The following is a 27078-nucleotide window of genomic DNA, read 5'->3' on the forward strand; positions in this document are numbered from 1 at the left end:
TGAGGGCTCGGTACGGGCTCGGCCGAGCCGTTCCTCAGCCAGGGCTCGGTACGGGCTCGGCACGGACCCGGCCGCGCCGTTCCTCAGCCAGGGCTCGGTAAGGGCTCGGTAAGGGCTCGGCCCCGCCGTTCCTCAGCCAGGGCTCGGTGAGGGCTCGGTAAGGGCTCGGCCCCGCCGTTCCTCAGCCAGGGCTCGGTGAGGGCTCGGTAAGGGCTCGGCCCCGCCGTTCCTCAGCCAGGGCTCGGCACCGACCCGGTCCCACCGTCCCTCAGCAAGGGCTCGGCATCCCCCTGGCCGCGCCGTTCCGTGGGACGGGCTTGGCACCGGCCTTCCCCCGTCCTCCCCCGCTCGGGTGCCGGGGCTGCGGTCACCCAGCGGTGCTGAGAACCCGGCGCGGGCCTGAGGCTGTCCCTGCCAGCCCTCGCCACTGCAGCATTGGCGGGTTGGGTTCCTGCGCTGCCAAGCGGTGATACCCGGCTGTGGTACAGGCAGTCCTGTAACCTTCAGGTAGCTCTCAACTGGCAAAATAACTACAAGCTAGAGTGGTTATGCTGTGCTGTGGTTCAATCTGCAACTCATAACTTGGAAGGCAAATTAAATCAATCACAGTAGTGCAGCTGTATCTTCCAAGAACTTGCTGAATGCATATCTTTGAGAAATGGCTTTCAACTTTTCCATGTAATTAAATCTAATAGACACCTAAAAATCGAGTAAAGGTGATCTCCATGTGGCAAAAGTAAGTCTGCTGACACCACTTCCATCACAGTGGTTTTGATGGAAGACTTGGAGGTAATTCACAGACATTGCTCCCTGTTTACCCTGTGGCCTCCCTGCCACAAGCTGCCACCCCTGCCTTGAGGAACTGCTGTTACAGAAATAACTTAAATACCTGAACATATAATGACAGAAATACTGATTTTTTTTTTTTTTTTAGTTGTCTGTGTTTTGGGTTTTTAAACTAGTTTATGAGGTAAAAATACTTATATAAGACAGAAGTAAATTTTCCTTTTTCAGAAGGAAAATACACATTGAGACAGTTCAGTAGCTATGCCAAAAGGCAAGAAGAAAGATGTCAAGAAGAAAGATGTCAAGAAGAAAGATGCCAAGAAAGATGGTAAGAAGGAAGCTGGTGAGAAGTCAGAAGAATCTGTAGGTCCTACAGCTGAGAGTAGCTTAACAACGCAGCCAGATTTGCAGAATGAGTCAGTGAGTGAAGAAACTCAGGCAATTCCAGAGGCACCAGACAAAGAGGTAGAGGTAGAGGAACCACCAGTCCAGCCTGTTCCCCCGTTCCACGAGGAGCCTATTCTTGCTCAAGTGATTATAAAAAGGTAAACTTCTTTCAAATACAGCAGTGAAGTCAAGAACTCTCATTTAAGTATCTCTGCTGTAGCCAGTGTCATACAAACACAGATTTGACTCTTTATTTGAAGCAGAAAATCAGGTTATTCAGACCTAGTAGCAGTGACACCTTAGGAGACGTACATGTGGAATTCTGCTGCCTTCTTGCATACTAGAGTGCTGCTCGTGCTCTCTGTCTGCGAAAACCCTCATTGTTTTAGCTTTTTCACCTTCAATGAAGTTTTGTTAAAAATATATAGATGATGAAGAAAATATATCATGTAATCTTTAGTTGCTGCTGCTGCCTTTTAATGCTTAGGGCTGCTCATACCCCTTCAGAATATCCAAAACTGAGGAGGCAGGTGAATGGCGATGTTAACAAAATCCTTTTGTATTTCAAGAGAATTATATGTAATTTTCATATTCCAGCATGCCTGGCTGTGAGGTAGTAAATGCTACCAATGTGATTTTTTTCCTTAATTGGTGGAATTATGGGTCTGAGGCAACACAAAAATTACATGGAATGTTACAAGGAAGGTTCAAAAAAATTGGAAATTTTCTTGTAGTTCATTATTCTACACAAGATGCAACAGCTGACCTCTGTGTAGACTGTGGTAAATCAAAGGTCATTTATTATATGTGATTTAGATCTATTAGCAGTGACTTGAAATCTTCATCTTTAGTTTGTTTTCTTTGTAGCTATGAAGGTGAAGAAGTTGATGGATTCTATGAGGGTGAAGGATTTATATGTTTTGAGGGAGGAAATACATACAAGGTGAGTGTATCAATTTTAAAAAAAGATAGTAATGGAATAAGTTCTGTCTCAAGAGCACTGAGAAGCATTGAAAACTCTGTTAGTTTCTGGCATTAAAACTCTTGATTTGAAACCAGTAGTTGGAGGGGAATTAACATGTCATTCTTTTGAAATCTTACAGTTGCTGTAGGCTTCAGCTGGGGTAAGAATAAATCTGCAAATGATGCTATTCTCTTCATTTTGAAGGGTCTATTTTCTGAAGGACGTATGGATGGACAGGGGACTTACACGTGGGCTGATGGAGTAAAGTACGAGGTAAAGCACAATTTAAGTTATAACTGAACACAGTTGCACCCAGTTAGATGTGCAAATTGAAGGAAAGTAGAGAAGTTGCAGTAATTGGTACAGTACAGGTGGTGACTGCGGAGCTGTGACAATAATTTCAATCACAAGCCTGACTTGTCCCAGGAAGCTGGGGAACAGAGTCTTAGTTTTTAATGTTGTAATTTAATCTTTCAGGGAACATTTATTAAGAATGTGCAGATGCTTGGTGGCCGTTATACCTGGAGTGATGGCAGTGTTTACGAAGGATCCATCAAAGATGGACTTAGGCATGGATATGGATTTTTTAGGAGTGGTACTCGTCCAATTTCTTACCATGGTGATTGGTGCAATGGCAAAAGACATGGAAAGGTCAGTAACAACTAAATGAGAGTGTGGGCTCGGGTGATGCCTTCAAAACTAGCAAGTGTTACTGTGCAAAGATTTTGCAAAAGTATTTTGTTCTGTTGCATGGTCTTATGCTCTGTGGAGATTTGTTTCTCCTAGGGAGTTTTTCTGAGGTTGTGAATACAGTTAATACTGTAGACCTACTGTTGGAAGTAAAATTCTGAATGGGTCAGAAAACTGATCGACCTCAGAGTGAGTACTGTAATTAAGATGCCAAGGTTAGCTCTCTTAAAGTATTTCCAAGGGGTTTGTAAAACATGGTAGACTTTGATGTAATGTAATAGGATTTTTCTTTTGAACACTTAGTGTTTTCTAAGGTCTTACCTAATATTAATCAAAAGAGGTTGCTTTTTTAATTTAATTGTATCCCTTCAGTTGCTTTCAGTACAGTGAATCAAAGTGACTCTTAAGTATTAGAACGTGATTACAAGTGTCATATAATTTGTATGTGGTGTTTTATTCATGTAGATGAATATTTAGGTATTTAAATTGACTGAATTCTTTGTTTCAGGGTGTAATTTATTATGATGAGGAACATACCTCCTGGTATTCAGGTGAATGGGTAAATAATGTCAGAGAAGGACAGGGATTGAGACGGTAAATATGATAACACTTGTTCTTACCCTCACATTTTTTATTTTATGTGTCTTATGTTACAGTTTCTTGTGTTGTTTAAAAGGGATACAAATGCTGTCATTTCATAGTAGTGTGTACCTTCTGCAGTGGAATAAAAAATGTACAAAGTGCTTTGTCATAACAAAGCTTTCTTTTAAGTTTATTTTTATGTGCAGTGTTTCTACTGACCATTTGCACAAAACAATAGGTAAAGACAAAATCCCAAATCAGCTGTGGTTAACCACAATTCAAGATTTAAAACCAAACACACTCAATTGATTTGAGCAGATGGAGGTGCCTTATGAGTAAATCACTTATCTATAGAGTTACATATAAACAAATATTTTTAATAGCTATGGCAAAGACTTTTTGGGAAAAGGAGCTGATTAATATTTTTAGTGATTTCTAAATTAAAAATAGGAGGTAAACAGTGGCTACTCAAACCTCTGTATCCATGTCATAATGAGTCAATTTTCAATTTAATGCTTATATTTAGCCTTAATACATTCTAAATTTATTAGCAATGAGGTTTCACATAAACCTTTCATAAGATCAGCATAGAATTTAGTGTGAATTAACTTTAGTTGTTTTTTTGCAGCTACAGGTCTGGAAATACCTATGTAGGTCAGTGGAAGAAAAATCTACGACATGGACATGGAAAAATGACATGGCTGGCAGCTAATCAAGAGTATACAGGACAGTGGGTGTGTGGCATACAGGTATTCATTTCTTCCCCAGAAACCTTTCTTTAGTTCAGCATCTGTCCACTGCTCTAGGAAAGCTAAATAGGGAGTTTTGTGCAATATCAAAGGAGCTTTGTACGATTTTTGCCAGTTGAGATAGCAGAAACGTGTTCTTTATTGTAAATTGATTCTCATGTTAGCAATATTCAAATTGTTAAAAGGCTTTGATTTAGTCTTATAAAATCAAAATTTAATTCCTAGTGGAAAATATAAACATTTTTCAATTTAAAAAAAAGTTAAAGAAGTGTTTGTGACTTAGCTTGAGCTATGACTTCAGCAGTAGGTATATGTGGCAGTTTATTTCTGTGTCACCTGTAAAATACTAGGCCATACTGTTCCCTCTTGGAAAAGTTTTATGATGGAAGACAATTTTGTGGCATTTTCAGTTCCTTCCATTTATTATTCTGTTTCAAAAAGAATGTGAGCTACTTGCTCTGTCTTTTCACTCTGCTTAAAATTGTCAAGGAGTCCAGCTTGTGTAATATCCTGGCTCTGTGGCATGGTGTTCCTCACCTGGCTGTTCAGCACTGTGGGAGAAGGATTTAGGGAGGAAGGGCGGGTGACTTTAGGAGTCCTGTGGTAGAGCTTGCTCAGCTATATGTTGATGCACTGTATCCTCTGGGTGCTTCTCCCATGCACCTTTGTAGGATGCAGTTCTGTGCCTGCTGTGAAGTGCTGCAGCCATTAGCTGGGGGCTTTTATTTCAGAGAATTGCCAAAGTCTGGACCTATTTTTTTAAACACACTGGGTTTTTTTTCAGCATGGATTTGGCACCCACACATGGTTTTTTAAGGCAATGTATATGTCTGAGTATCCTCTGCGGAGTGAATACATCGGTGATTTTGTAAAAGGGAAGCGCCATGGACGTGGCTTGTTTATATATCCTAGTGGAGCAACGTACAATGGAGAATGGGTTTGTGATAAGAAGCATGGCAAGGTGAGTATTGACAAAACTGCAGATGACAGCAGAGCAAACTGTTCTGCTCTGTGTAGAGGATCTCTAGATTTCTTTACAGCAAATTACATTCAGTTTGCAGTGTGGATGGAATCCCCACACAAAGGGCAGAGAATCCACTGAAAGCAGTAGGAGTATTTCCAAGGACACAGGTTGACTCTGTGGTTAGATGTGTTTTGTGTGTACAAAGACATACATTTCACTGTGGAGATTTTCAGTGCAATAGGTGCATCTTGAGTTTTGCAGTGGTTGATCAGAATTTTACAGTTCCACAGTGAGCTAATGGATTTCAAGCTGTCTTTGCACAGAGAGGTTCTTACATAAAACAGCCTTTTGCAAAAACTCTTGAGTGGAGTGCCACATATGCAAACTAAGGAGTGCAAACAAGTCCTTCTATATGGGGGAAAAAAACTTTTCAAATATATATATAGGCAGTTCTTTATCCCAACAGTGTACCTATTTAATGGGTGACAAAATGCATTATAAAAGAGGGTAGAAAAAATTATTTTGCTGTATTTTATTTCATATATTGCATTTTAGCCAAGATTCTGAAAAGGAAATTGGACTGGGAGCATTAGTGTTGCTTTTTACGATCTTTGTTTTACATTATGTTAATCTGTCTGTAGGGTGTGTTGGTCTCCCCGAATGGTCAAGTGTTTCAAGGAGAGTTCATAGACAATCATCCAGTGGAATGTCCTGCTTGTCAAGGGGCTGCTGTGGAAGCCAAAAAGCAGAGAGCCGCTGGCACAAGAAGGTGTTCTTGCACTAGTGAGCGAAACAAAATTTTACTTAACTTTGCTTAACAAAACAAATTTTACTCAGTTCACATTTTGTTGTTCTGTTTTCTGTAACATGAAACTGTTTGTACATAAGAATCAGACATTTCTTCAAAGAACTTAGATAAAAATGGAGGTCATGGTTTTTGCTTCCATGCTGCATTTCCTGTGAGTGACACTTGGAGTGGAGTGACGCATCCACACCACATCTTGTAATGGATGGAACACTGCTGTCTGAAAGTTTCACAGCTTATGTAATATCTGCATTTCCTTTTGATTAGAGGTTGATTTGACGAAATTGCTCTTCAGTTGTTGTGCTGTTGGTTATGAAATCTCTGCTCCTCACTGTGAAGGAATCTGTTGTTCCAAGTCAGTAATATACGAAGGAATAATACATGTTTTGGTTTTTTGTGTGTATAGGTATTAAACTTTGTTTTAGTTTGTCTAACTTATTTTATTTGCATGATAGAAAAGACCATAATCATTAATGCCTTGGGAGAGACTTCTATTCTGAAATCAGATATTGAGTTGGATATATCTTTACTGCTTGAGTTGTTGCCAGTGGAAGACAGAGAGGAAGAAGTGAAACAAGTAAGAGTCTACAGTTTAATACTTGCAGTTTTCCCTTGTATTGTGTTTCATATTATTTTATTTCTGGTTTATTTGTGTTAAAGTAACTCTTTTCATTATTAAATTATTAAACAATTATTCAAAAATCTGAAGGCCATGAAAACAGAAAAGCAAAAAGAATTAATGGGCAGTATTGCCTCTTCTGAGCTTCTTCTAAAAAAGGCCAATTAAAAATAGGTTAACATGTCTGGAAAGGCATTGAGCAACCAGCTTTAGGTACTCTGAGGTTTGTCTGCTTTCAGAGAATAATTTATTTTTATCAGTCACCAAAACCCATGTATTAAAACTACTTTTGAGTAATGCTTTTGTGAACACTTAGCCAGGGATATGCTCTTCTAAGTTGCAAGGTCAAATAATTATCTGCCCTGTTACAGGATCAGTACAAACTGATCTCTGCTTGCTTTGAGATGATGCTAAAAACATGTCATGCTTTATTTAGGTAGAATTGGCTGTGTTGATGCATATTTCAAAACTGAAAAAAGCCTACCACTTCTACAGAGTCTTAGGCTGTGGTCATTCTCCTGACAACACCTACACCCTGACTAAGCTGCAGTTCTGGAGGTTTCTGAAGGACTGTGAGTTTCATTTCTCCTCCGTAACTCTCGCTGAAATGGATCGGCTGTTGAGAGGTTTGTATTCCTCCTGATCTGGGTCTAGAATGAAAGAATTTTAATAGTAAGCTGTGGAGAGTTGGAGTGGCAAGGTCTCCTGGCAGCTCAGCTCTGGGAGTTTAGTGGCCCTGAGTCAGTACCTCTGTGCCTGTGAGTTGGCAGAGGATGAATTTACACATCTCTGGGCACTTCTGGTCCTTAGGTGAGAAAATACGAAATCGAAATACAACATTAAAAATTGCACTGAAGAGCCATCTGTTCAAAATACATATTCACCCCTGGTCTTGCCATTACTATTACAGTTTTAAGAGGGAGAGAAGTAGGAGAAACAATTTTTTTTTTTTTTTCAGTGTTCTTGACTTTGGTTTGCACGTAGTATGGGTTTTTTTTCATCCATAGAGCCAGTTAATCAATCAATTCCCTTTAGACTTGCAGTGTCCTTAGTATATGAAGGGTTTAACTCCAGCTTTGAATCCCCTTTTATTTCTATATATGCTGAGTGGGTGCATTTCTAGAAAGAGAATTGTCCAAGATCCAGCTATAGGTGGACAGTTCTCCCTTGACCTTTATTTGGAAGTGCTGTATTGTCTGGTCAGAGTCTTCCAGGAGTGTTGTTACACTGTGATAGGTGGAGATGGAAAGGATAAGAGGGGCTGACAAGTCAATATGCCTATGAGCATTTTAATGTACATGAGAACAGTAGAGATATGGTTTTTTTAATTTTTTAGGTGATAAACCATTTGAGAGTATACATTGTCCACATGAGGTATTGGTGTTCAGAACATTTTTATCCTACCTTGTTCACCTGGCATTTCATATCTATCATGAAGAGTACAAGTAAGTTTCATCTTTTAGTGAAATTTATTTCAGTGTAATCAGCTTGAGCCTTCCTAGATAAGAGTATTTTTGTTTCAACTCTAGAGACGAAGTTCCTCATCTCTGTAAGTGTTTCTTAAAAATGATGTCCAGGAATGTTCTGCCCTCTGCCTGTTGTGTCCAAGGTAAGCAATGCTATTTTTTCTGTGCAGAATTCATTAATTAGTGCCACATGCATTACAGGTTTATTGTAACTGTTATTTTTTCCCCAATTCATTTTGAAAGGTCTCTTATTTTCTGGTGAACAATTCACATCTTTTGCCATGAGCTACATTGACAAATGCTGGGAAATATACAGAAATTTTTGTAGACCGCATTGCAGGCCTCCATTTGAACCCACAGTGAAGATGAGGCAATTCCTCTGGATGTTGGCTGTAATAATCTAATTTTTTTTTGTTCTGTGTGATTAGATGTGCTTTCTTTGTTCAGTTTGTATGAGTCTTTTAAAATAGTCCCTGTGGCTTCTGCACAGTTGAAAAGTAGGAGTGAGGTTATTTGTGCAAGCTGTTCAAGGAACAGTAAAGGAACAGTTGTTCTACTGTTATTTACTATTATTTATGCACTTTTTCAGGATTGAATTCTAATTTTGTACTTTATAATTTCATATAATCAAATCCTAGACAAATGTGTTTAAAGAATAGAAATATTTTTGCTGGTCCCCACTGTGTCTCCCTCTGCCCCCTCTATAAAATGTACATAGGAACATGTCCTATTGTTAGAACTCAGACTGACAGCTATTGAAGTAACACAGTAATCCATTTCAATAATGTATTTACTACAAGAAGAACATGAGGTTGTTTACTACAATTCAGTAATTTGGGGACAGATCAAGATTACTATGAAGGTCCCACTGATATGCCTGGGGTTTGGGTACTGTCACTTTATCAATCCAAGCAATTTTTCATGAAGAAAAATCAGATGGAAAAACTGTAATTTTTAAATATTTTTGTTTATGAGCTTTCACAAGTTCTTTTGTAACACTGCTTTTGCAGTCCAGGGAAAATTCCCATAGGCTTCAGTAGGACTAGAATTTCACTCTGTTGTTAATTACGTATGTGGAAGTATCATTTGAAACCACTAGAAATTTTGGCACAGGCTTGAAAGGGAGGTAGATGAGGTCCATGTGGGGAATGCCTTAAGTGCTGTTAACATGTAACATTTATTCTTACCCAGGATTTTAAACTTCTCAGTGAACAATTAACTGCTTCAAGAGTTGTGGGAATATTTGTCAAAGTTGGTGCCTCCCTACCTCATATCAGTGGTGTCAACCTGGATCTGGAGGTGTGTATGGAAAAAAACCGTAGTTCATTGCTACAGGAACAATTAAAATTGCTTTTAAAAACAAAAATCAGTGCAGTGTTTTAGCTCAATATGACTTACATAAAGTGTAACACATCATATCCCCTCCTGAATGTTTTAAGCTTTGGCTGTTTCCAGTTTTTCTTCAGAAGAAGGGATGTTTGACTAGATAAATGAGGCCAGAGAGACTTCACTAGCACTTCTGAGTTCTTTGCTTGCTCAGGTACCTAGGCCTGTTAATGAAGAGATTTTGTAAAAATGAACTAATTTACCACTGCCTTTGGTTTACTCTAGATGGTTTTTCTGGAATTTTTTGAAGCTCTTCTTGAATGTGCATTGGTGTATGTTACTGAGGATATGATCCTGGAGAAAGCAGCTCAAGATGATCAGAAAAGAAGTAGTGTTGAAATCAAGGAGTTCTCCAGGAAAACTTCAGCTGTGTCTCTCCCAGAATGTTCTCTGCCCCAGGTAAAGTTGATGCAGACCTGTTGAGTGTTACTATGTGTCCACTTAGAGGGCAAAGTCAGGCCCTGCAAATGTTCTGTTTCCTGTCTGTGGAAACCAATTTCTTCTTTTTCCATAAACGATCATTGGCTTGGGTCCTTCTGCTTTTTCTCTTTGTTGGTACCTTTAATTGTAACTTCAGCATAGACAATTTTAGCACATTTGCACATTTTCCTAGATAACTATATATACACAGAGTACTTCTGAAGGGGAACTGACAGATTGGTTGGCTGGTGAAAGATCTGTCTCTCCTGCATTAAGCTGAATGTCTGAAATTGTCCTGTAAAAATGGCATTCTGTTGTATGTAGCAAGCCTTGCTGTTTGCCAGCAGTTAAGCTGTCCTTTTTTTCTTTTTGCTAAACTTCTGAATAAGAATTTTATAGGTTGTAAGATGCTGCCTGTGACACTGGTGCAATTTGGGTAAACAGAGTAGTTGAAGGCATGAATTAGAATTGTTATTGTTTGGAATTATGCACAAGATGAAAGTATTTTTGTTAATTCAAAGAGTATTCACAAACACATAATTTCACAGCCTCTGTAGGCCAGTAGTGCCACTGCACACCACCACTTCCCATTCTTTGGCCAGTTGTTCCCACCCTATGGACCCATTCCATTTCATCAACTGCAAGCAGTGACACAGTTGTACACTGAAGTGGTCCAGTTAAAATAGTAAAGAAACAAAAAGAAAAATCCTAATTTAAATGTATTGAGAGTAAAATTTATGCATTACATTTCATTAGTGCACCTACAGCAGGAGTATAATTGGTACAGACATAAGTGATGACATTTCTGAGGCAGCTGAGCTGTATGCTCAGGAGCAGATGAACAATAGATGAACAATATGTAGAGCAACATGTAAGAACAGAGGAACAGGTCAAAGAACAGGAGCTTTCATTCTCTGTAGTGCTGTCTTTCCCTAGCTCTGAAATAGGATAATCCTACTTGCCTGGCTGGTATCAAAGGTAAAATGTTACCTGGTAGTACTTGAAAAGGTGAAACACCCCTGCAGTTTAAATGTTTTGAGATAGGCATGATTGCAGGATGCATTTGGTTGGCAGAATGCTTTGTAGATGAGAATTTGCATGACTCAAAGGGACTTGGGATTTCACTTTGTAATTTGAACACAAGCCCAGACATTTAGTAACTGAATTTAAAACTTCTTGCCAGCCACCGAGACCTTGTGAAGGCACACAGCTTGCTTGTCTACCTTCTCTACTGGGTGAGTACTGTATAAAGTGGCTACAAAACTACGAAGTGGCTAGAGGAGATTCACTTTTTCTGCAACTTTCAAAACAATTAAACAGGAGCTGATCATGGAAAGAGCTGATAAATTGCAGTTACAGAGGGCAGCTCCATTCAGTTTGGCAATTATGGCAAGGTTTATGTTTAGCTTTCCATACCTGCTGTACACAGATAGCTGGGCAAGTTGAAATCTCTGAATCTGCTGTGCTTTTTAATTAGAAGCTATCACTTTTTCCTTAAAAATAACTTTAAAGGCTTTTTAAACCTTACTTCTTCCTGTTCTGTCCCACTCATCTGGGCATGGAAACAGGAGATTGAACTCTGCATTGTGCCTTCATTAGAAACAAACTTTTCATCATTTCTTAAGTATTTTAACCACAGGTCTGGCTGTCAGGTCAGATGACAATCTATATTTGTTTGTGCTGAAGATCAAACTTGGTATTTCACGCACAGAATTAAAGGCCGAGTAATTTTAATTTTATTTGCAGTATCAGAAACTCTTCCCTCATTTCCCACAACTCCTGGAGAAAGCAAATATGATGTGTCATTGCCCAATGAGGATGTAAAAGAAGAACAGGATTCCTGTCCAGAAAAGGAATTCTCAGGTAAAACAGTCCTACTGTTTTAGAACTTAACACACACACACAAATCTCTTGTAGCTCTTGAATTGTGAAGTTTTAATTGTATATGCAGATTTCAGCTTGTCACAAGAGGGCAGTAAATGAGCATTAATTCTGGAGAAAGATTTGTAAAAAACTTTAAGTATTTTTAAAAATAAGAAAATAAAACTTCATGATTAAATGAGACATTTAAGGACCAACTTACATAGTTGCCTCAAATTTAAAATGCTACATTTTATTTGTAGGGGATCTATAAGCTGTAATTTGTATTTACTCTATCGAAGCTCAAGCTGCAAGCCTGTCTGTGGAGTGTCCTGGACAATAAAATGTATTACTGCTATGTCCTGCTTCTTTTACTTAATATAAGAATTATTATTAGTGGTGTGCCACCACTAGCTGGGATAAGAGGCCTTATGTTAGGACAGGCCAACATTCATGCAGAAGAGATATATATCAGTAAGAGCACGTTGGTATGTTGTGGGTCCTAGATTTTTGTACCATCTTCCTTCCAGCTGATTAGCAGATCTCATCTGGGTTGGTTTTTTGTGTTTGTTAAATGTTTTCTGCTGATACTGAACTCAAATCCAAGGACAAAGGTAGACAAGGATCTCTGTAGTCATCAGCTCTTTTGCTGAAATCTGATGGCTGAACAGTTACACATCTGAAAAACTTTGTTCAGGGCCCATCACCTGGGCCTAGCCTGTTTCCTGGCCTGTTTCCTGACATGACAAGGGACACTGGCACACACCTCTGTCCTTTCAGGTGGTCATGTTTGTTCCTCCCTTCCCCTGTACACAGGAGTCACAGATACTGAACTGTCATCAGGTTACTGCAGAAGACCCTTATTACAGGATTAAAGGGAAGAGTTCATTGTCTTTTTGTGCCATTTCAAGGGCCAAGTCACTGAAGCCTCACAAAAGGGCCACCCACTTTCAGTTCAAAGTGTCTCACACCTTTCATCTTCTGTACCATGCAGAAGTCAGACCTTCCCCTTGCAGAGTATCAGAGCTGAAATATTGTAGTCCAAACCACATTTGAAACTGAAGTGCCCTGCTAAATAAACATGTTTAATTTGCATGTTGCAGATGAAGCAAAAGAAGACAAAGATGAACAAGACGAGCTATTGAGTCTGTGGAGGTGTCAGATGCAAACCTTTTTCACAACTAAGTTCTTCCCTGCTTTTGAGCATGAAATAGTGCTGAGGGAAAAAATAAAAGAAGTAAAAAAGGAGGATGCTGAATTAGCTGGGCTGAGAAAGATCCAATCTGAGGAACTGGCAAGGTGAGTGTTGAGTCTTGTCTGGCAGTACTGTTATCAAAAATGAGAAGTGTGCTTAAGAAAGTATAGTATACTGTACTGGAAAAGAAACTCACCCAGGTATAATTAGTAACATACAGATTGTAACTCATGTGCTTTTTATTACTGGCTGGAGCAACAAAGACAGGCTGCTTTCAGGTTACAAACTTTTAACTCTGGTATTTCCTGACACTTGGGTCCTGCTCTGTGGAAAGGCAGTTAAGACATATTTGGACTTGACGAGGTAATTAGAGACTTTCTGCTTCTCTACGCTGTGACACTTCATACTACTTATACTATGACTAGAGCTGTAGTTGCTTAGCCAGTATAAATCTGTCTCCCACCTCTAGCAGTACCTTAAATTCAAATTTTGTTCACGCAGACTTATTGCTGAAAAAGAAGAAGAGGCAAAAAGGCGAGAAGCAGCTGCAGCAGAAAAGGCACTTGCAGAGTTAGAGAGTGTCAAAACGCTGAAAGGAAAGCCCAGGAGAGGAGCCTGGTCAAAGAAAGATACGTCCAAGAGAGGACCCTCTCCCAAGAGAAGTCTCTTGGCAAATAAAGAGGCCCCCAAGACAGAACCTTCATCATAAAGAGGCTCACAAGGCAGCACAGCCTGAGGAGGAAGAAGCAGCACCCACAGGTACCAAGCACCTGCTGACAAAATGTAAAATAAATAAATAAATCCTCTGCTGGCAACTACTGAAGCTTCCAGAAAGTACTCTCCAAATAAGGAAAAAACCCCCAAACCAAAACAACCCCAGAAGACCCTCACTTGTAGGAAGCATGGTTCAGCCATATGCACAAGAATTGCTGGTTTCAGAGGGAAAAGTCTTTTACACCAGGGTCTTGGGCAAGTGGTTAACTAGCAGGAAGTCACGTGATGCCAATGAACACAGATGCTCCTAAAGTGTAACAATTATTAGTTTTATTTTTCAGCAAAATATTCACATAACCTATCAGAATGGAATGGTACAGATGAATTCAGACTGGTTTTTAATTAGTTTGCACATAAACATTTTTAAAATTTAAAAATTTTATGGTCAGTTTACAGATTTTAGTAGAAATTTTGATTCTTACAAAGCAAGTATTGCTTTACTATTGTCATTATTCCAGTCAATAATATGACTAATAACTTCTCATGTTGAACAAGTGCCTGACATTGACATCTTCAATAAATCAGCCCTTTGCAGATCAATCCAAGAAGAAAATATTATTAAACTGTGTTGCACAAAGTTTCTTCACTTCTTCTGTTTAAAAAAAGAAAAAAAGATACATCAGTATGGTACTTTACAGAAACCTCCTCAAGAAAAACCCTGGGGATTGTCATGGAGAATATAATTAAATTCAAACAGAAAAAGCCCTAAGAGTTTCTAATGTAGAAATACACTTAATGTTGCTGTCTTCAGTAGGAGAAAGGCAAGTCTGACATCTTCCACTGCCTGAAAGCTGTGTTGTGGCTTAAGTGCAAATGATGGGCCTCTCACCAGACACTGCAACAGCAGCAGACTTGGCTTAACATAAGGAAGTATATTCTAACCCCCTTTACAGAGAAAGGAGGAATTAGGGTATTCTGTTACAGTAAATCAAGTCTGCAAAACGTTCACTTTGTGTTATTTGGTAGACAACACTTTCTAAGTTTATCAGGCACAGAAACACTCATTTACTGCTTCTGTATGCTAGGTTTGATGCTGAAACACAGTTATAGAAAGATTTCCAAGTTATGCAACTAATTCCCGATTTTAAAATGTAGGTTGCTAGGCTTTGGTCCTGGAAAAGGACCAAATTCTCTCCCATCGTCTAAGCGAGCACAGTGCCTCCTGTTAAAACAGAGCCCTAGAATTCCTGCAAGTAAGATTCAAACAGATTTTTAGAGAAATAGCAATGTAAAAGCTTATTGCATCTTAGTGGTAATTCTCACTCTCAGTCATAGTAAATCATTCTCAAAACCACATTAGAAACAAGATAGCGATGAGGAGCACTGACAGGACAGCCACAATGTGAAGTAACTACGCCTGGATCTGACAGATAAAAAGTCAGATGTAAATATATTCATCTCTCACCTGTAATACACTTTTTATATTACTCCTAAACTAAGCTCACACTGCTGTCTCTATTATTTGAAGGAGGAAGGATGACTGATTAATAATTAAGAATGCCTGCTGAATATTTATGCTGTCCTTTCACAGCTGGTAGTAGGCAGACCAAAACCTTAGGCAAACTCACCTGCTCTATCAAAGATCAGTCCCTCTCTAGATTTCTCATGAGATGGTTTTATTACTTCTCTAGGGACACACATTTTAGGAGTAACTGTGTTTAAAGGTAATAAGAAACAATCCTTACCATTAACTTCAATCAGATTTACATTTTTTTGATTCAAAATAACATACAGTTCTCGCTGGTCAGACTTTTTCCCAACTACCCAGTAATCACTCATCGCCTTCACAATAATTTCCTCGTCTTCATCAACTCTGAAAGAAGTTTTAAAAAGTAAAGAAGGTGGCAGCAAGTTCATCTTCAACAACTTTATCTGTAATCATTAGGAACAGCTCAATGTCAGAAATGTTGTGCAGTGTCAAAGAAAACATCAGTTCTAACTTGGCCAACATTCAGTCCAGCACGAAGGCTTCATAAATGGCTGCTTAGGACATCCCCAAATCAGTAATTTTTTCATTAGCCAAACACTCCAGTGCTCTGAAGAAAACTCCTCCATTCTGGCAAGAACACACTTCACAGAATGAGGATTTGCCACACAGTGACCAAATAGGGAAAGCTGGAGATGGGTTGGTGATCCTAAGCCTTCACTGAACTGTTAAACCTGGACCTAAACTATGCTCAACAACTACATATATTCTATAAAGCTGTCACTAACCCAGTACTTCCATAACATGATGACACATGCTTTTTTCATTTACAGAAAAGTTAAAACCTTGTCCTTAAGCAGAGTGGGAAAATTGCTTGTTGCTAATTAGAGCATCAGGCATCCCAATCATTCAGCATTGTCATGATCTTCATTAACTTTTGTAGTTACAGAGGGTCTCTCCCACTTTGCAGCGTGATACCCATTGACAAGAAGCCACTTATCTTCTCTATCAGCAGGACTGCAGTAACTGCAAGGTTTGCATTTCATCCATTGTCTCACCCCTAGAGGCCACCAGCTGTGTCGGGGCAGGTATGACACAGGCAGAAGCAGGTGTCCCTGTCCTTTATACTGCTTTCCCAGATTAGACAGACTCTGGTGCTTCCCATCCCATTTGTTAGGACTACTCTGAAGCCTCCAATAGATGAAGTATTTTCTTGGATAGAGGTCCTGGCCCTCTTTTAAGTTATTTTTTTAAAAGGACAGTAGAAGGTTTTTTTTAAGATGGACTATTTCTAGACCAACACAAAATACCAAACATGAACAGCCAGCCATCAACAAAGACTGGAAAGCTCCACTCCTTTGAAAAACAACTAAATTTGCTTGACAGTAGGAGTTACAGACTACTTAATAGTTAAGCATTACCTGGAGAAGTCACTGTTGATGTCACCAAGAATCTTCATGAGGTCAGGGTGAACAGATGCAAGTGATACGCTGGGTGTTTTCCTCATGTGAATGGTACTTTTCTCTGCCAAGTTCATGTGATTGAAATAGATGAACTTAAATTGAGGTTCCTTCTCAGCCCTAGGAAGATTTAAAAAGAAAAAAAAAATTGTGTTTTGTGAATACCAACATGTTCTATAAGCACAGGCCTCCCAGAGATTGGGTAGTGAGCCAATGCAAAGCTAACTTGGCCTGGAGTTATGTTCACACTGAAGGGACTTGTAGGATCGAACTTCATTTTAACACACTTTAAAAAAAACCAAAAGACAACCAAGCCTGCAGAACCAGCCAGTGTTTCCCTTTCTGCCACTCAGGCTGCCAGTAAATACTCACAGGGGAGTCTGAAGGCCTTGTTCCACTTCACAGTAGTAATTCATTTGCATTTTTCTAATGAACTGGTTTTTTCTCTGGCCCCATTTTGTTCCTGCTGCTCTCCTCTACACCAGTCCAAGCTGCTTTGAATGGATCCTGGCTCTTTGAGCAATAAGTCATCTTCTATTCATGTATTTGTTATTTGTTACAACCATCATTTGTGTGGGCCAAGCAAGAGACTATTTTCAAACTCCTGCCTTGGCGGTCTTCCTCCATTTCCTCTTTTATGAAGTTAATATAAAAACCTAGAGCTGTAATTTTTTGTAGAAGTCACAACAAATTCAGACTGACCAAAAAACTGGCTGCAGAATTGGTACTTGAGGCAATGCATTATTTAGAACCAGGAGATACTGTGATGACACCACTCACCTTAACAAACAACCAGATACCCCTGCTCTCTGTCACCCACATGCATTAGTGTCAAGGAACTGTATCATGTTTTCAGGACACCATGGCATTAAACTTTTAAAGAGTTAAAGCTGCCAAAGCCAGTCCCAGATGACATTTAAAAACCCCAAGTTTAATGATTTAGTAGATTGGCACAATTTCAAGCACATCCTATTCTATCCTGTGCGATTTTGCTGATTTGGGATGGTACCACTAAGTTCACTCACACACCCATCTTTGGTTGAATTCCTCTAATGTTGCCATATGTGGTGCTGTTCTTGCTTCCCCAGCTAATAAATCTATCAAAAAATAGATGCAATTTTACTGCAAGACAGCTGTAGTTCTAAGTGAAGTATGAAGCATTAAAATCCTTTTTCTTTTGACTGGTTTTTTGTCACTCAAGTAATTACCTTAGTCCTGCAAAATAGAAAACAAAAGACCTTTTTTTCCTCACCAACTATACATGGCAACATTTCAAGAAGCAGTAACTCTGGAAAAGTCCTCAGCTGTAAAGCTTCCACTGTAACCAAACTAAAATTCCTAAAACTAAATTTACTCACTAAAATTCCCATTTCAGCCAGACAATAAACATTTGTTCCTAAATTAGTAACATCTATTGTTACTTCAGAGAGACCCAAATATGCAACAATATGCACTTCATAAACTCTTAAAGATACAGAAAAGTAGACAAGCATTGTTTTAAGTATACCATTAATGCTTTCAAAATTTGGGCTCATGTTACCATTATTTAAGCAGTTCATTAAACCTAACTTTTCACCAACTAATGAGGGAATGCAACAGGCAAAGAAGTGTAGTACAAACCCTGATATTCTCTTGTTGATGTTGTATTGTTCACATATGTCTGATGCCAACACTGTGAGCTGAGGCCCAACAATGCTGTCCAGTTTTCTGCAAAACTCCAGCGTGGGTGGAATTGAAGCTGCGTCAGGCAGAGAAAAGGGAGAGGTGAGATTCTCTTCCCACAGCTGAAGGTACAGTTTCTGTAGTTGTTTTCTTTAAACATCAGTGAGAGTCCAAGAACAAATTTCTCCCATAATTAAAACCTCAGGGGTGATTTTAAATGTGGCTACGTGAAGCAGTGTTTAGAAATTTTATTGTGTAAAATGAGTTACTTATACCACTGGAACAAAGATGAAAGACTGATAAAAGCACTCATGAAAAAGAGACTCAAGTAACAAATTAATATGAGTATTTTTCAAGAGTAAAACAAGCTGCATGTCAAAGTATTTTGCATATAAAATCTTGGCAAATAATTGATGCTAATAGGTACTTACCATCAATCATAAAGCAGACAGCTGCACTCATGGCCTGGAACAAAACAAAAGCAAAAAAAACATTTACAGCAGATTACTTCAGCTAACTCAAATAAATGACAATACTTCAGTGAGGTCACACACAGGTGAGAAGAAATTTAAAAATCTTTTTTAAAGGTAACATTTCAACAGGATAATCTTTTTGCAGTCTTGTACAACAAAGGTTAGCTATGATTTTAAAATTCAGCCCAGTTAACAGTTTTAGGGGAAATATACAACTTGCAAAAATGCACTTACAGAAAGATGTCTGCAAGAGACTCCCATTTAATGTAAAAAAATTTTTTGTTTGTTTTATTGATTAATCCTATCTAAAACCAGGCATGAAATCACTTACAGCAACTGAAGGCTGGTATTTTGTTTTAATAAAACAATTGTTTGCTTTGGACAGGGTACAGGAGAGGTGAAAAGAGAATTCAGGGTTTAAAGCTTGTTCCTAGAAATGCCAGTTTTCGGTCTCTTTGCTTTAACCTGGCCTTATTCGTGCACCTGTCTATACAGTTCCTAAGTACTTCACATCATTGTCACCTTCATTGCAGAGAGATTCCTAATTCTGTGGAGTAATTGCAGAGGAAACTGTACTACCTTATAAACAATTAAGTGAAGCTCTTCGTAAGTGTCATCAGTGTTAACAAATATTTTGGGGAAACGGCATTTTGTCTCTGGATCATTGAGATTTAAAGGTCCAGTAAGAAACCTAGAAAATAATTCAACAGGTGAGAGGTGATGAATTATTGTATTTCAGTTTCTTGAATTTAACAGATGTTCTCCAAACCTGCAATTCTCATGATTAAGGACGTCCAAACCCACAATTACTCAAAATAATGTTGTTTGCTTGTTTAAGTACAGAATTCCTCATTGACATGCTGACTACAGAGGAATATCAAACAGATAAATCCTAGATCAAATCTACACCTTTGTCTGGAGTGCTTGACCAAAAAGAAATTATTAGAACAATTCCCAAATTTATCATACAATGCATTAAGAACAATGGGAAGAAAAATAAATATGCAGGAATGTTAATGAAGCATTTTCTCTTTTTTGCAGAGGTCAAGTTTTACACTGCACCAACTACTGTGCAACCCTCTGGAATGAACTGTGTGTGGAATATGTACTCAAAATACACACACTCCTCCCAAATGGTTTGCCCTGGGGGGAAGAAGCAGTGACAGTAAAACAGGACCTACCTTCCGTAGTGTTGTAGATTTCCTGGCATTTCAGCACGTATGGGAGAATCTCTTCCCGCTAACTGAGGGGAAAAAGAACACACAGGAAAAACCAGCTTAGAGGCAGAGAGAAGAGAGAGATTCCTCTTTGGTATTTTAGCCTTTATTACCAGGTAAACAGGAAGAAAAAACCAAAACCACCCAACCACCTTCCCCGCCAGAAACTCCCAGCCCAACTACCTCAGGCTCCATGTGCCTTGGAAACAGAGATGTCGTGAGATATTTGTACAAAATTCTCATGTCATCTTGCTCCAGTCCACTCCTAGAACATTGTGGGGAAAAAGAAGCAAATTATGTCTGTGCTGCAGTTCGGACCACACATTTTCCTCTAACTAGCTCAGACCAATGCCTTTCTTACTGAATGGTAGCCTGACTCATATTTTCTCATTTTCATCCAACTCTGTCACTAATTTAAAAGCTTCTCTATAGTGACACTTACTCATAGGATTAGAAATTGAAGACACACAAAAGATTTACTGAAGTACCTACCAGATAAGCTGGTCATTGTAGAGAAATGCAGTGTACTTGACTATGTTCAGGCTTTCTTCCATCCTATTAATAAATGACTGAATTTTCAAGTAAGTCATTTTATCCAGTGGAAAGAAGCTGATTCCACAGAACACATCCAGCAGATCACAAGACTGTAAGTGCAGTGTCTGCAAGTACTGAGAGAATGACAGTTGGCTTTTAGAATTCAGAAAACTGCCAAGGTGTAGATTTAAATGACAAATTTGAGTCTAATCCCCAATAATCTGGACTAACAATCAAAGAAAAAAAATCCTTCCAGCGCTGCTTGCCTGACACACTCCTTCAGGTGGGGACAGACTTTTTACAAAGGTTTGTAGTGACAGGACAAGAGTTTCAGACTGAAGGAGGCTCAGTTTAGATTAGATATAAGAAAGAAGCTTTTTACAATGAGGGTGGTCACACACTGGCACAGCTTTCCCAGAAAGGTGGTGAATGCCCCATCCCTGGAAACATTCACAGCCAGGTTGGACAAAGCTCTGAGTAATCTGATCTAGCTGAAGATGCCTCTGCTCATAGCAGGGGGTTGGCCTAGATGACCTTTAAGGGTACCTTTCAACCCAAACTATTCTGTGATTCCATGTATGAGTGCATGAATGTGATTCCAAGTGTCACTTTGCTTTTATTTAATCATTATGACAACAGCTTTTAAGGAAAGTTCAAGATCTTTTGAGACTATAAGAAAGCAAAGCCTATCTTACTAATATTTAGTTTCAGATTCAGCTGTAGAAATAGGAACAGATAATTAGCTTTCAATGTGCAATGGAATAAATAATTTCTATTATTCACTTTCTTGATAGACTGTAACCTTTACCAAGAGATTTCAAATGCACTGTCAAGTGGTCTGTTGAAAGATGCTTTATCCAATGGCTCCCTCTACAGTCACTTCACATTACCAAATGCCCACAAGTAGTACAGACCAACAGGGTGACAGATCTCTGCCACAGCTTATGTCTCTCTGTTTTAGCGAAAAAAATCTATTTACTTCCTTTTTTGCCAAGGTCTATTTTTAATTTAGTCTGGACAGAAGCACACACCAGCTCATCACGGTACTCCTTGTGCCAGTGGTGTTTGTTCTGGAGTCTGCCACAAGTCTTAAAAAGAAACAAGCAAGACCCTCCCCAAATCCACAAGCAAAGCCTGTGCTTTAGTTTACACTGTCACAACACTGTGCTATTCTAAAAATCTGTTAAAAGAACAAAATTTTAAACACCTTTTTGCAGTGTCTATGCTCCATCGTTATCAGATACTCACATCTCTACCACTAAAGCACAAACTGCTGACAGCAGTCCTGTTTCCTTCCATGCAAACAAGAAAAATGGGGGCAGGCAGGCACTTTTAAAGTGTGATGAAACTTTTCATGCAGGAACTCAAAATTCTGCCAGATGTGACTATTCAATCAGTTACTTTATGTGAAAAATAGGTTTTTCTTTACATCCTTTCACTAAAATATCAGCTTTGAAATGACATTCTGAACACCAGTTATGATGTATGCAGTATTTCCTGAAGCCTTCTCAGGACTGGCTACTAATTCCACTTGGGGGGTGGAGGAGGAGGGGGAGAAGTTAAAAATTTCAACTATTCTCTATTTCACAGCACTACAGGACTTTAAGCCTGTGCATGCAGCTTGCAGAATCTCCACCCATGGATGTTTTCAAGTCTCAACACCCAAAGCTCTGGGCAGGAGAGTTTAACTTCAGTGTTACCCTGCTTTGAGTAGGAGGCTGAACTGGATGACCTCCCCAAATTCCTTCTAACCTCAATGATTCTTCAACAGTCACTCAAACAGATCTGCACAAACTGTTATCACAGTAACCAATTCAAACATTAAAGCAGAAGTTTGAAAGAAAGAACACAATTCCATCAGAAAAAAGATCCAACAGTTAAGTTGTTCCATCAAGCCATAACCATGCTTGTGGTTCAACTCCACTTAAAGAACCTTCTCCGTCAGAAAAAGCAGAAAGTATTTGACAAAATGAGTAATCACACACTTTGTGTTGACTCTACATCTTTTCCACTGCCTGTGTGTTATAGTCACACTGCTGCCACTTTTTTTTTGCATTTTATTTCCAGTGCAGAATCACACTGTATGTGCCTGAAAAATAAGGTCTTACCCGATGGAAGAACTTCTCTAGTCTCTCCTTTAGAACTTTCACACCCCCATCTTCCATGGCTTTCAGGAATGTACCATTGAAAAGCTAACAGTTTAAAGAAAAAAAAAAATCAGTGAGTTGGGTAATCATTTACAGTAATTTCTTATAACTTGGCTATGAATATAGATTACAACACAGCTCCCATTCCTCAACATACTCCACATCAATCCAAATGTATCCCTTCTTTAGTGAAAAAACATTTAGATTTGCAGAGTCCAGGTACATATGGCAGCAGAGGCAGAATACTTATGTGACATTGAAGTATCTCATGCTCTTGTTTTGTAAAAGGCCTTGAGCCTCCCGTGTTAATCCTACCTTGTACATGCTGTAGCACTGCTGGAGGACTGAACTATAAACCTTGTCCTGCAGGAAAGAGAGCAGCATATCAGTAGGAGCTGTGAATTACAAGTATTTTGGCTGAGCTACACATAACATATTTTCAAAGAGTCAGCTAAGACACAGATTGGATAAATCAATCTTTGAAAATTTAAATGGCATTTTCAGTCAGCATCTAGAAATGTCTCTTACTTATAAAGTATGATTTCAACAAAGGGAGTCCCTTCCCCCCTCACATTTAGTACCAAAACCACTTTAAGAACTCATGCCAAGGATTCCAGTTACAAACAGTCCTCTTCCCCGAGGCCAGTGGTCAGTGACAATGAACCTCTTTCTGGCAGCTCTCTCTTCATCCAAATCAAAGGCTGAAGAACATGGGACACTACAGCTGATTTTATGGGGCTGAGATTTTAACCCAGACGAAAAAAGACTATTTTATCTGGCAAAATAGAGTCCCTGTGACACCAATCCTTTTCTTAGGACACAGAGAGGAACAAAAGTAATGCACACTGTAATGAAAAGGGGCAGGATAACCAACCAACTTTTTAATTATTATCCCACCCTGCCAAATACCCTTCTGGTATACAATTGAACAGACCTAATGATACTGCAGCTTGGACAAGAAATCCCATCATAGTTATGAGCTTTTTTGGTTTTCCAGATTATTAGTAAATATTACTAGCAGTCTCAAGAAAGTAGTAACATGTATACTTGCACCTAATAAAAATACATTAAGAACTTTATTAAACGAACATCCTCAGAAATATTCAGCCACTCCAAGCTAAAAGTCTCACAGCTGTATATTTCACCAGTGTTTATGGAATGATCTTGAACTGTTCTCTGGATAATTCTCTTTCTTGTGCTCTTTTTTAAACTTTACTGAAAATTACTTTGCCCTTTTTCCATTTATGGAGATAGATATAGATATATATAAAATTAATCTGACAGCAGTTCAAGAAGAACCAAACTAAGATATTTCTAGAAGTACTCTTAAAATACAACACAACTCATTAAAAAAAAAGGAAAGTTCATTATTACCAGCAATTCTTCTTCCTGATATTCATACACTGGCTTTCCATCTTTGTGTTTTTCTATTATAGGATTCCGTACAACCTAGGAAGTGGAACAGGCTGGTATTAGACAATGCAGAATGCATTGAGAACATTGCAGGATGGTGTTTTAGGAATATGCATATCACATGCATAAGTACCATGACCATCCAGAAGTTTTCTTCAGGTTCATGGAAAAACTGTCTATTCTTCTGTGTATGTAGAGATTTTGCAGGTTTTGTTGGGCTAAAGGTCCTGGAAAGAAAATATATATGTAGATATATACACACTCACAATGAGAAGACATACAACTGAGATACTGAAAATACAGTGCTTGTACCAAAACAGTGAGCCATGCAATCAGACTTCCTACCTCGTGAACTGCACTATAGCTTCACATAGCCCCACATTTCTAATTTTTTCATTCTTTTCTACTTCATTTGGGTGATAGAAGAGAATCTTCTTTTCTTCCTAAAATTCAAAAAAAAGAATCCAAGCAAATGCATTTTTAACAGAATCAAAGAATATTGAGTTCATGGTTTGCTTGTTTTTTAATCCCTTAATTACGTAGGCAGAATTTTATTTTGTACTAAAATAGGCTTCTGTAATAACAGATAAAAGGCATATTAAGCACACTTAAGCAGTCAATCATCCCATGATATGTCAAAGTACTTCATAAATTGAAGGCTATTGAAATCACGGGCCCTAGTCATTTCTCAGCCTGTTCAAAGCAAGGCGAGCTTCAAAGCCAGCTCAAAGCATGGCAAGCTTCAAAGGCAGCTCAGATTGCTCCAGGCCTTGTCCAGTCATGTGTTCAATACCTCCAGAGATGGAAATTCCCCAACTTTCCAGCCCTGCTCTGGTGTTAGATCTCTTCACTGTGAAGAATTTTTTTTTTCTATCTCATCAGAATTTCCCTTCATCCATCCTCATTCTTCACTTCAAGAACCCAACTTCATCATGTGCCGCCATCCTTTAGGCAGGTGAGACTGCCCTCTGCCCCCTTTCCACATTGTCTCTCCTCCAGGCTGCACAAATACAGGTTATCAAAGGCTCCTCTGGTACGCCACAGACTGCACCCCCTGACTGACTTAGGGGCTCTCCACCCTTCATATTTCAGTTTGCCAGTATTTTTCCTACTCTGGGAATCCCTGGAGGAGCACAGCACCCACCAGCAACCTCCCATGTGCTGGACAGAGGGGAGGCTTGGCTGGACCTGCTGAGCCACCCTCTCTCCCACAGCCACGAGCGCTCGCTGCTGATTCACGTACGACCTGTTGTTGTTCACAGACTCCCTGGTCCTGTTTTGCAGACCTGCTCCCAGCCAGTCCTCCCTGACCTGCCACGCTGAGCCAGATTAATCCACCCCACACACGGGACTTCGCTGAGCTCCACGAGGTTTCTGCCGGCCCAGTCGGCCTCAGCTCGCTGAGGGTCCCTTCGAACAGGACCTCATCCTCCGGAGGAACAACAGCTGCCCCCGCTCTGGAGTCACCCAGGAGCGTGCTGAGGACACGCTCAGCCTCCTCATCCTGTCATTGCCAAGCAGGTAAGTACACTGCTCTGTTCAAAAACTACTGAAGCCCAAGATTATCACATGAACCACGCAATATGCTGTTACCTAAAGCTAGTGACTAGAGCTTCTTAACTTCCCTTACTAAGAGACACAATGGCGAATAAACACTAGCAGAATGTAACTAAGCTAAACAGTAACCTTTCTACTATATTGTATCTACGTCGAGAAAGTTATTTTTAGAGAAAGTTAAAGCATCAGTAAAACAGTTGCTGACTGTCCAGCTCCTCATCTACAACATACGCCCTGCTGCTGACAACACCTCCGGTTACGGTTTCTGTTCGGTCTGCAGCAGTGACAGACCCCAGTAGGGAGGGCAGGCGTCCCCGGCCCCGCGGGTACCCGAATGCCGGGTGCGGCAGCCGCGGGCCGGGAGAAGCCGCAGCTGCGACCGCCTTTGTCCGGGGCCGCTCCGCAGGGACAGCGCCGAGCCCGCACCCGCTGCAGCCCGGCCTCGGGCACGGAGGGACCGCCGCGCCTTCCCCGCATCCCCGGGCGCGACATCCTCCCGGTACCTCTCCCTCTTTGGGCCCCAGCTTGGGGTTGTAGATGAAGAAACTGAGGAGGGTCGGAGCGAGCTGCTTTTCCTGGCCGGCCGCCCCCGCCGCCGCCGCCATCCTGAGCCTGGGGCCGGCAGCCGCCAGACACCATCGGGGATCGGCCCGAGGCCGCCGCGGCACCGGCCCCGCCGCGCTTCCAGCGGCCCCGGCCCGGCCGCGGTTCCGCCTCCGCGCCCCGGAAGCGCAGCAGCGGCCGGGAAGCGCTCCCGGCCCAGGCGCCTCGCAGCGCCCCCAACGACGGGCGCGGGAACGGCGGGCGGGGGAGCCTTGCCGGGCGCCCCCTCAGCCAGAGGCCGTGCCCGGCGTTCCCTCAGCCAGAGGCCTGGCCCGGCGTTCCCTGAGCCAGAGGCCGTGCCCGGCGTTCCCTCAGCCAGGGGCCGTGCCCGGCGTTCCCTCAGCCAGGGGCCGTGCCCGGCGTCCCCTCAATGAGTGGCCTTGCCCGGTGTTCCCCCAGCCAGAGGCCGTGGCCGCCAGCCGCACCCGGCAGTCCCTCGCAGGCGGGGAGCTCCGGGCGGTGGGCCGGGGTGTGGCGCGGTGCTCGGGCCATTGGACCCCTGTTCGAAGCGCAAAAGTACGAGCGTTTCTCTCCCCTCTGGATCGTTCAGAGCTGCCTGTCAGCTGGAAAAAGTAGAAACGCGTTATTTTGGAGGTAGAATCCGAGATTTGAAAGATGAGATGAAGTTTGAGTATGTTGAAGGAATTGGCATGCAGCATCACTTAGTGCAGGTAATCCTTTCACCATACATAGATATATTATGTCTATTCTGATTATTTTTCCATTTTCTGCCTGGCACATTTAAGATAGTGGCATTAAACTAATAAAATAAGCTTTTCTATTACTTTTCAATTCGCATTTTAATAAAATTCAGTGTGAGCTAAACTAGAAGTAAAAATGGCTACACGGTAAGAGATGTATCACTTGTCTTCTCCATAGGGGTGTGAAGTTTAGGCATCTGAATAAACTAAGGTTACGTAATTGCTTAAATAAACACTT

At 40.4% G+C, this 27078-nt stretch overlaps 2 protein-coding genes across 3 annotated transcripts; one reads left to right on the forward strand and one right to left on the reverse strand.

Annotated features, from left to right (window-relative positions):
- Positions 1 to 1047: 1047 nt before the first annotated feature.
- Positions 1048 to 13582, forward strand: RSPH10B (radial spoke head 10 homolog B; the record flags this gene model as incomplete). The annotated part of the gene is made up of 19 exons (XM_082292090.1): positions 1048 to 1331; positions 2041 to 2116; positions 2342 to 2410; positions 2615 to 2788; positions 3336 to 3421; positions 4038 to 4158; positions 4943 to 5119; positions 5764 to 5905; positions 6383 to 6504; positions 6983 to 7172; positions 7883 to 7991; positions 8076 to 8155; positions 8256 to 8404; positions 9204 to 9311; positions 9624 to 9797; positions 11002 to 11053; positions 11565 to 11681; positions 12782 to 12977; positions 13375 to 13582. 19 exons carry the CDS (start codon positions 1048 to 1050, stop codon positions 13580 to 13582), a joined length of 2634 nt encoding a protein of 877 aa, XP_082148216.1.
- Positions 13583 to 13915: 333 nt separating this feature from the next.
- On the reverse strand, positions 13916 to 26245 carry CCZ1 (CCZ1 homolog, vacuolar protein trafficking and biogenesis associated). 2 transcript variants are annotated; one of them, XM_082291889.1, is made up of 15 exons: positions 26040 to 26245; positions 24325 to 24422; positions 24113 to 24206; positions 23941 to 24015; positions 22882 to 22929; positions 22528 to 22611; positions 20378 to 20553; positions 20069 to 20150; positions 19850 to 19911; positions 19248 to 19359; positions 18627 to 18660; positions 18154 to 18271; positions 16495 to 16653; positions 15333 to 15460; positions 13916 to 14239 (listed from the first exon to the last, which is right to left on the reverse strand). In XM_082291889.1, exons 1-15 carry the CDS (start codon positions 26139 to 26141, stop codon positions 14184 to 14186), a joined length of 1428 nt encoding a protein of 475 aa, XP_082148015.1. In that variant the 5' UTR covers positions 26142 to 26245; the 3' UTR covers positions 13916 to 14183. The 2 variants fall into 2 exon arrangements, with proteins under 2 accessions (XP_082148015.1, XP_082148014.1); XM_082291888.1 differs by having other exon boundaries at positions 25963 to 26245.
- Positions 26246 to 27078: the final 833 nt, after the last annotated feature.

The sequence above is a fragment of the Coloeus monedula genome (assembly GCF_965178545.1).
Source record: "Coloeus monedula genome assembly, chromosome: 16".
Lineage (NCBI taxonomy): Eukaryota > Metazoa > Chordata > Aves > Passeriformes > Corvidae > Coloeus > Coloeus monedula.

What these genes read in the sequence shown, in the direction of transcription:
- CCZ1 (XM_082291888.1), bottom strand. Translation starts at nt 26,175, where the DNA reads ATGGTGTCTGGCGGCTGCCGGCCCCAGGCTCAGGATGGCGGCGGCGGC. An exon ending in CAAGGCACATGGAGCCTGAG is followed by an intron (nt 19,912 to 20,068) that starts GTAGTTGGGCTG and finishes TTTTCCCCTCAG; the next exon opens with TTAGCGGGAAGAGATTCTCC. An exon ending in TTCACTTAATTGTTTATAAG is followed by an intron (nt 18,661 to 19,247) that starts GTAGTACAGTTT and finishes GTTTTGTTCCAG; the next exon opens with GCCATGAGTGCAGCTGTCTG.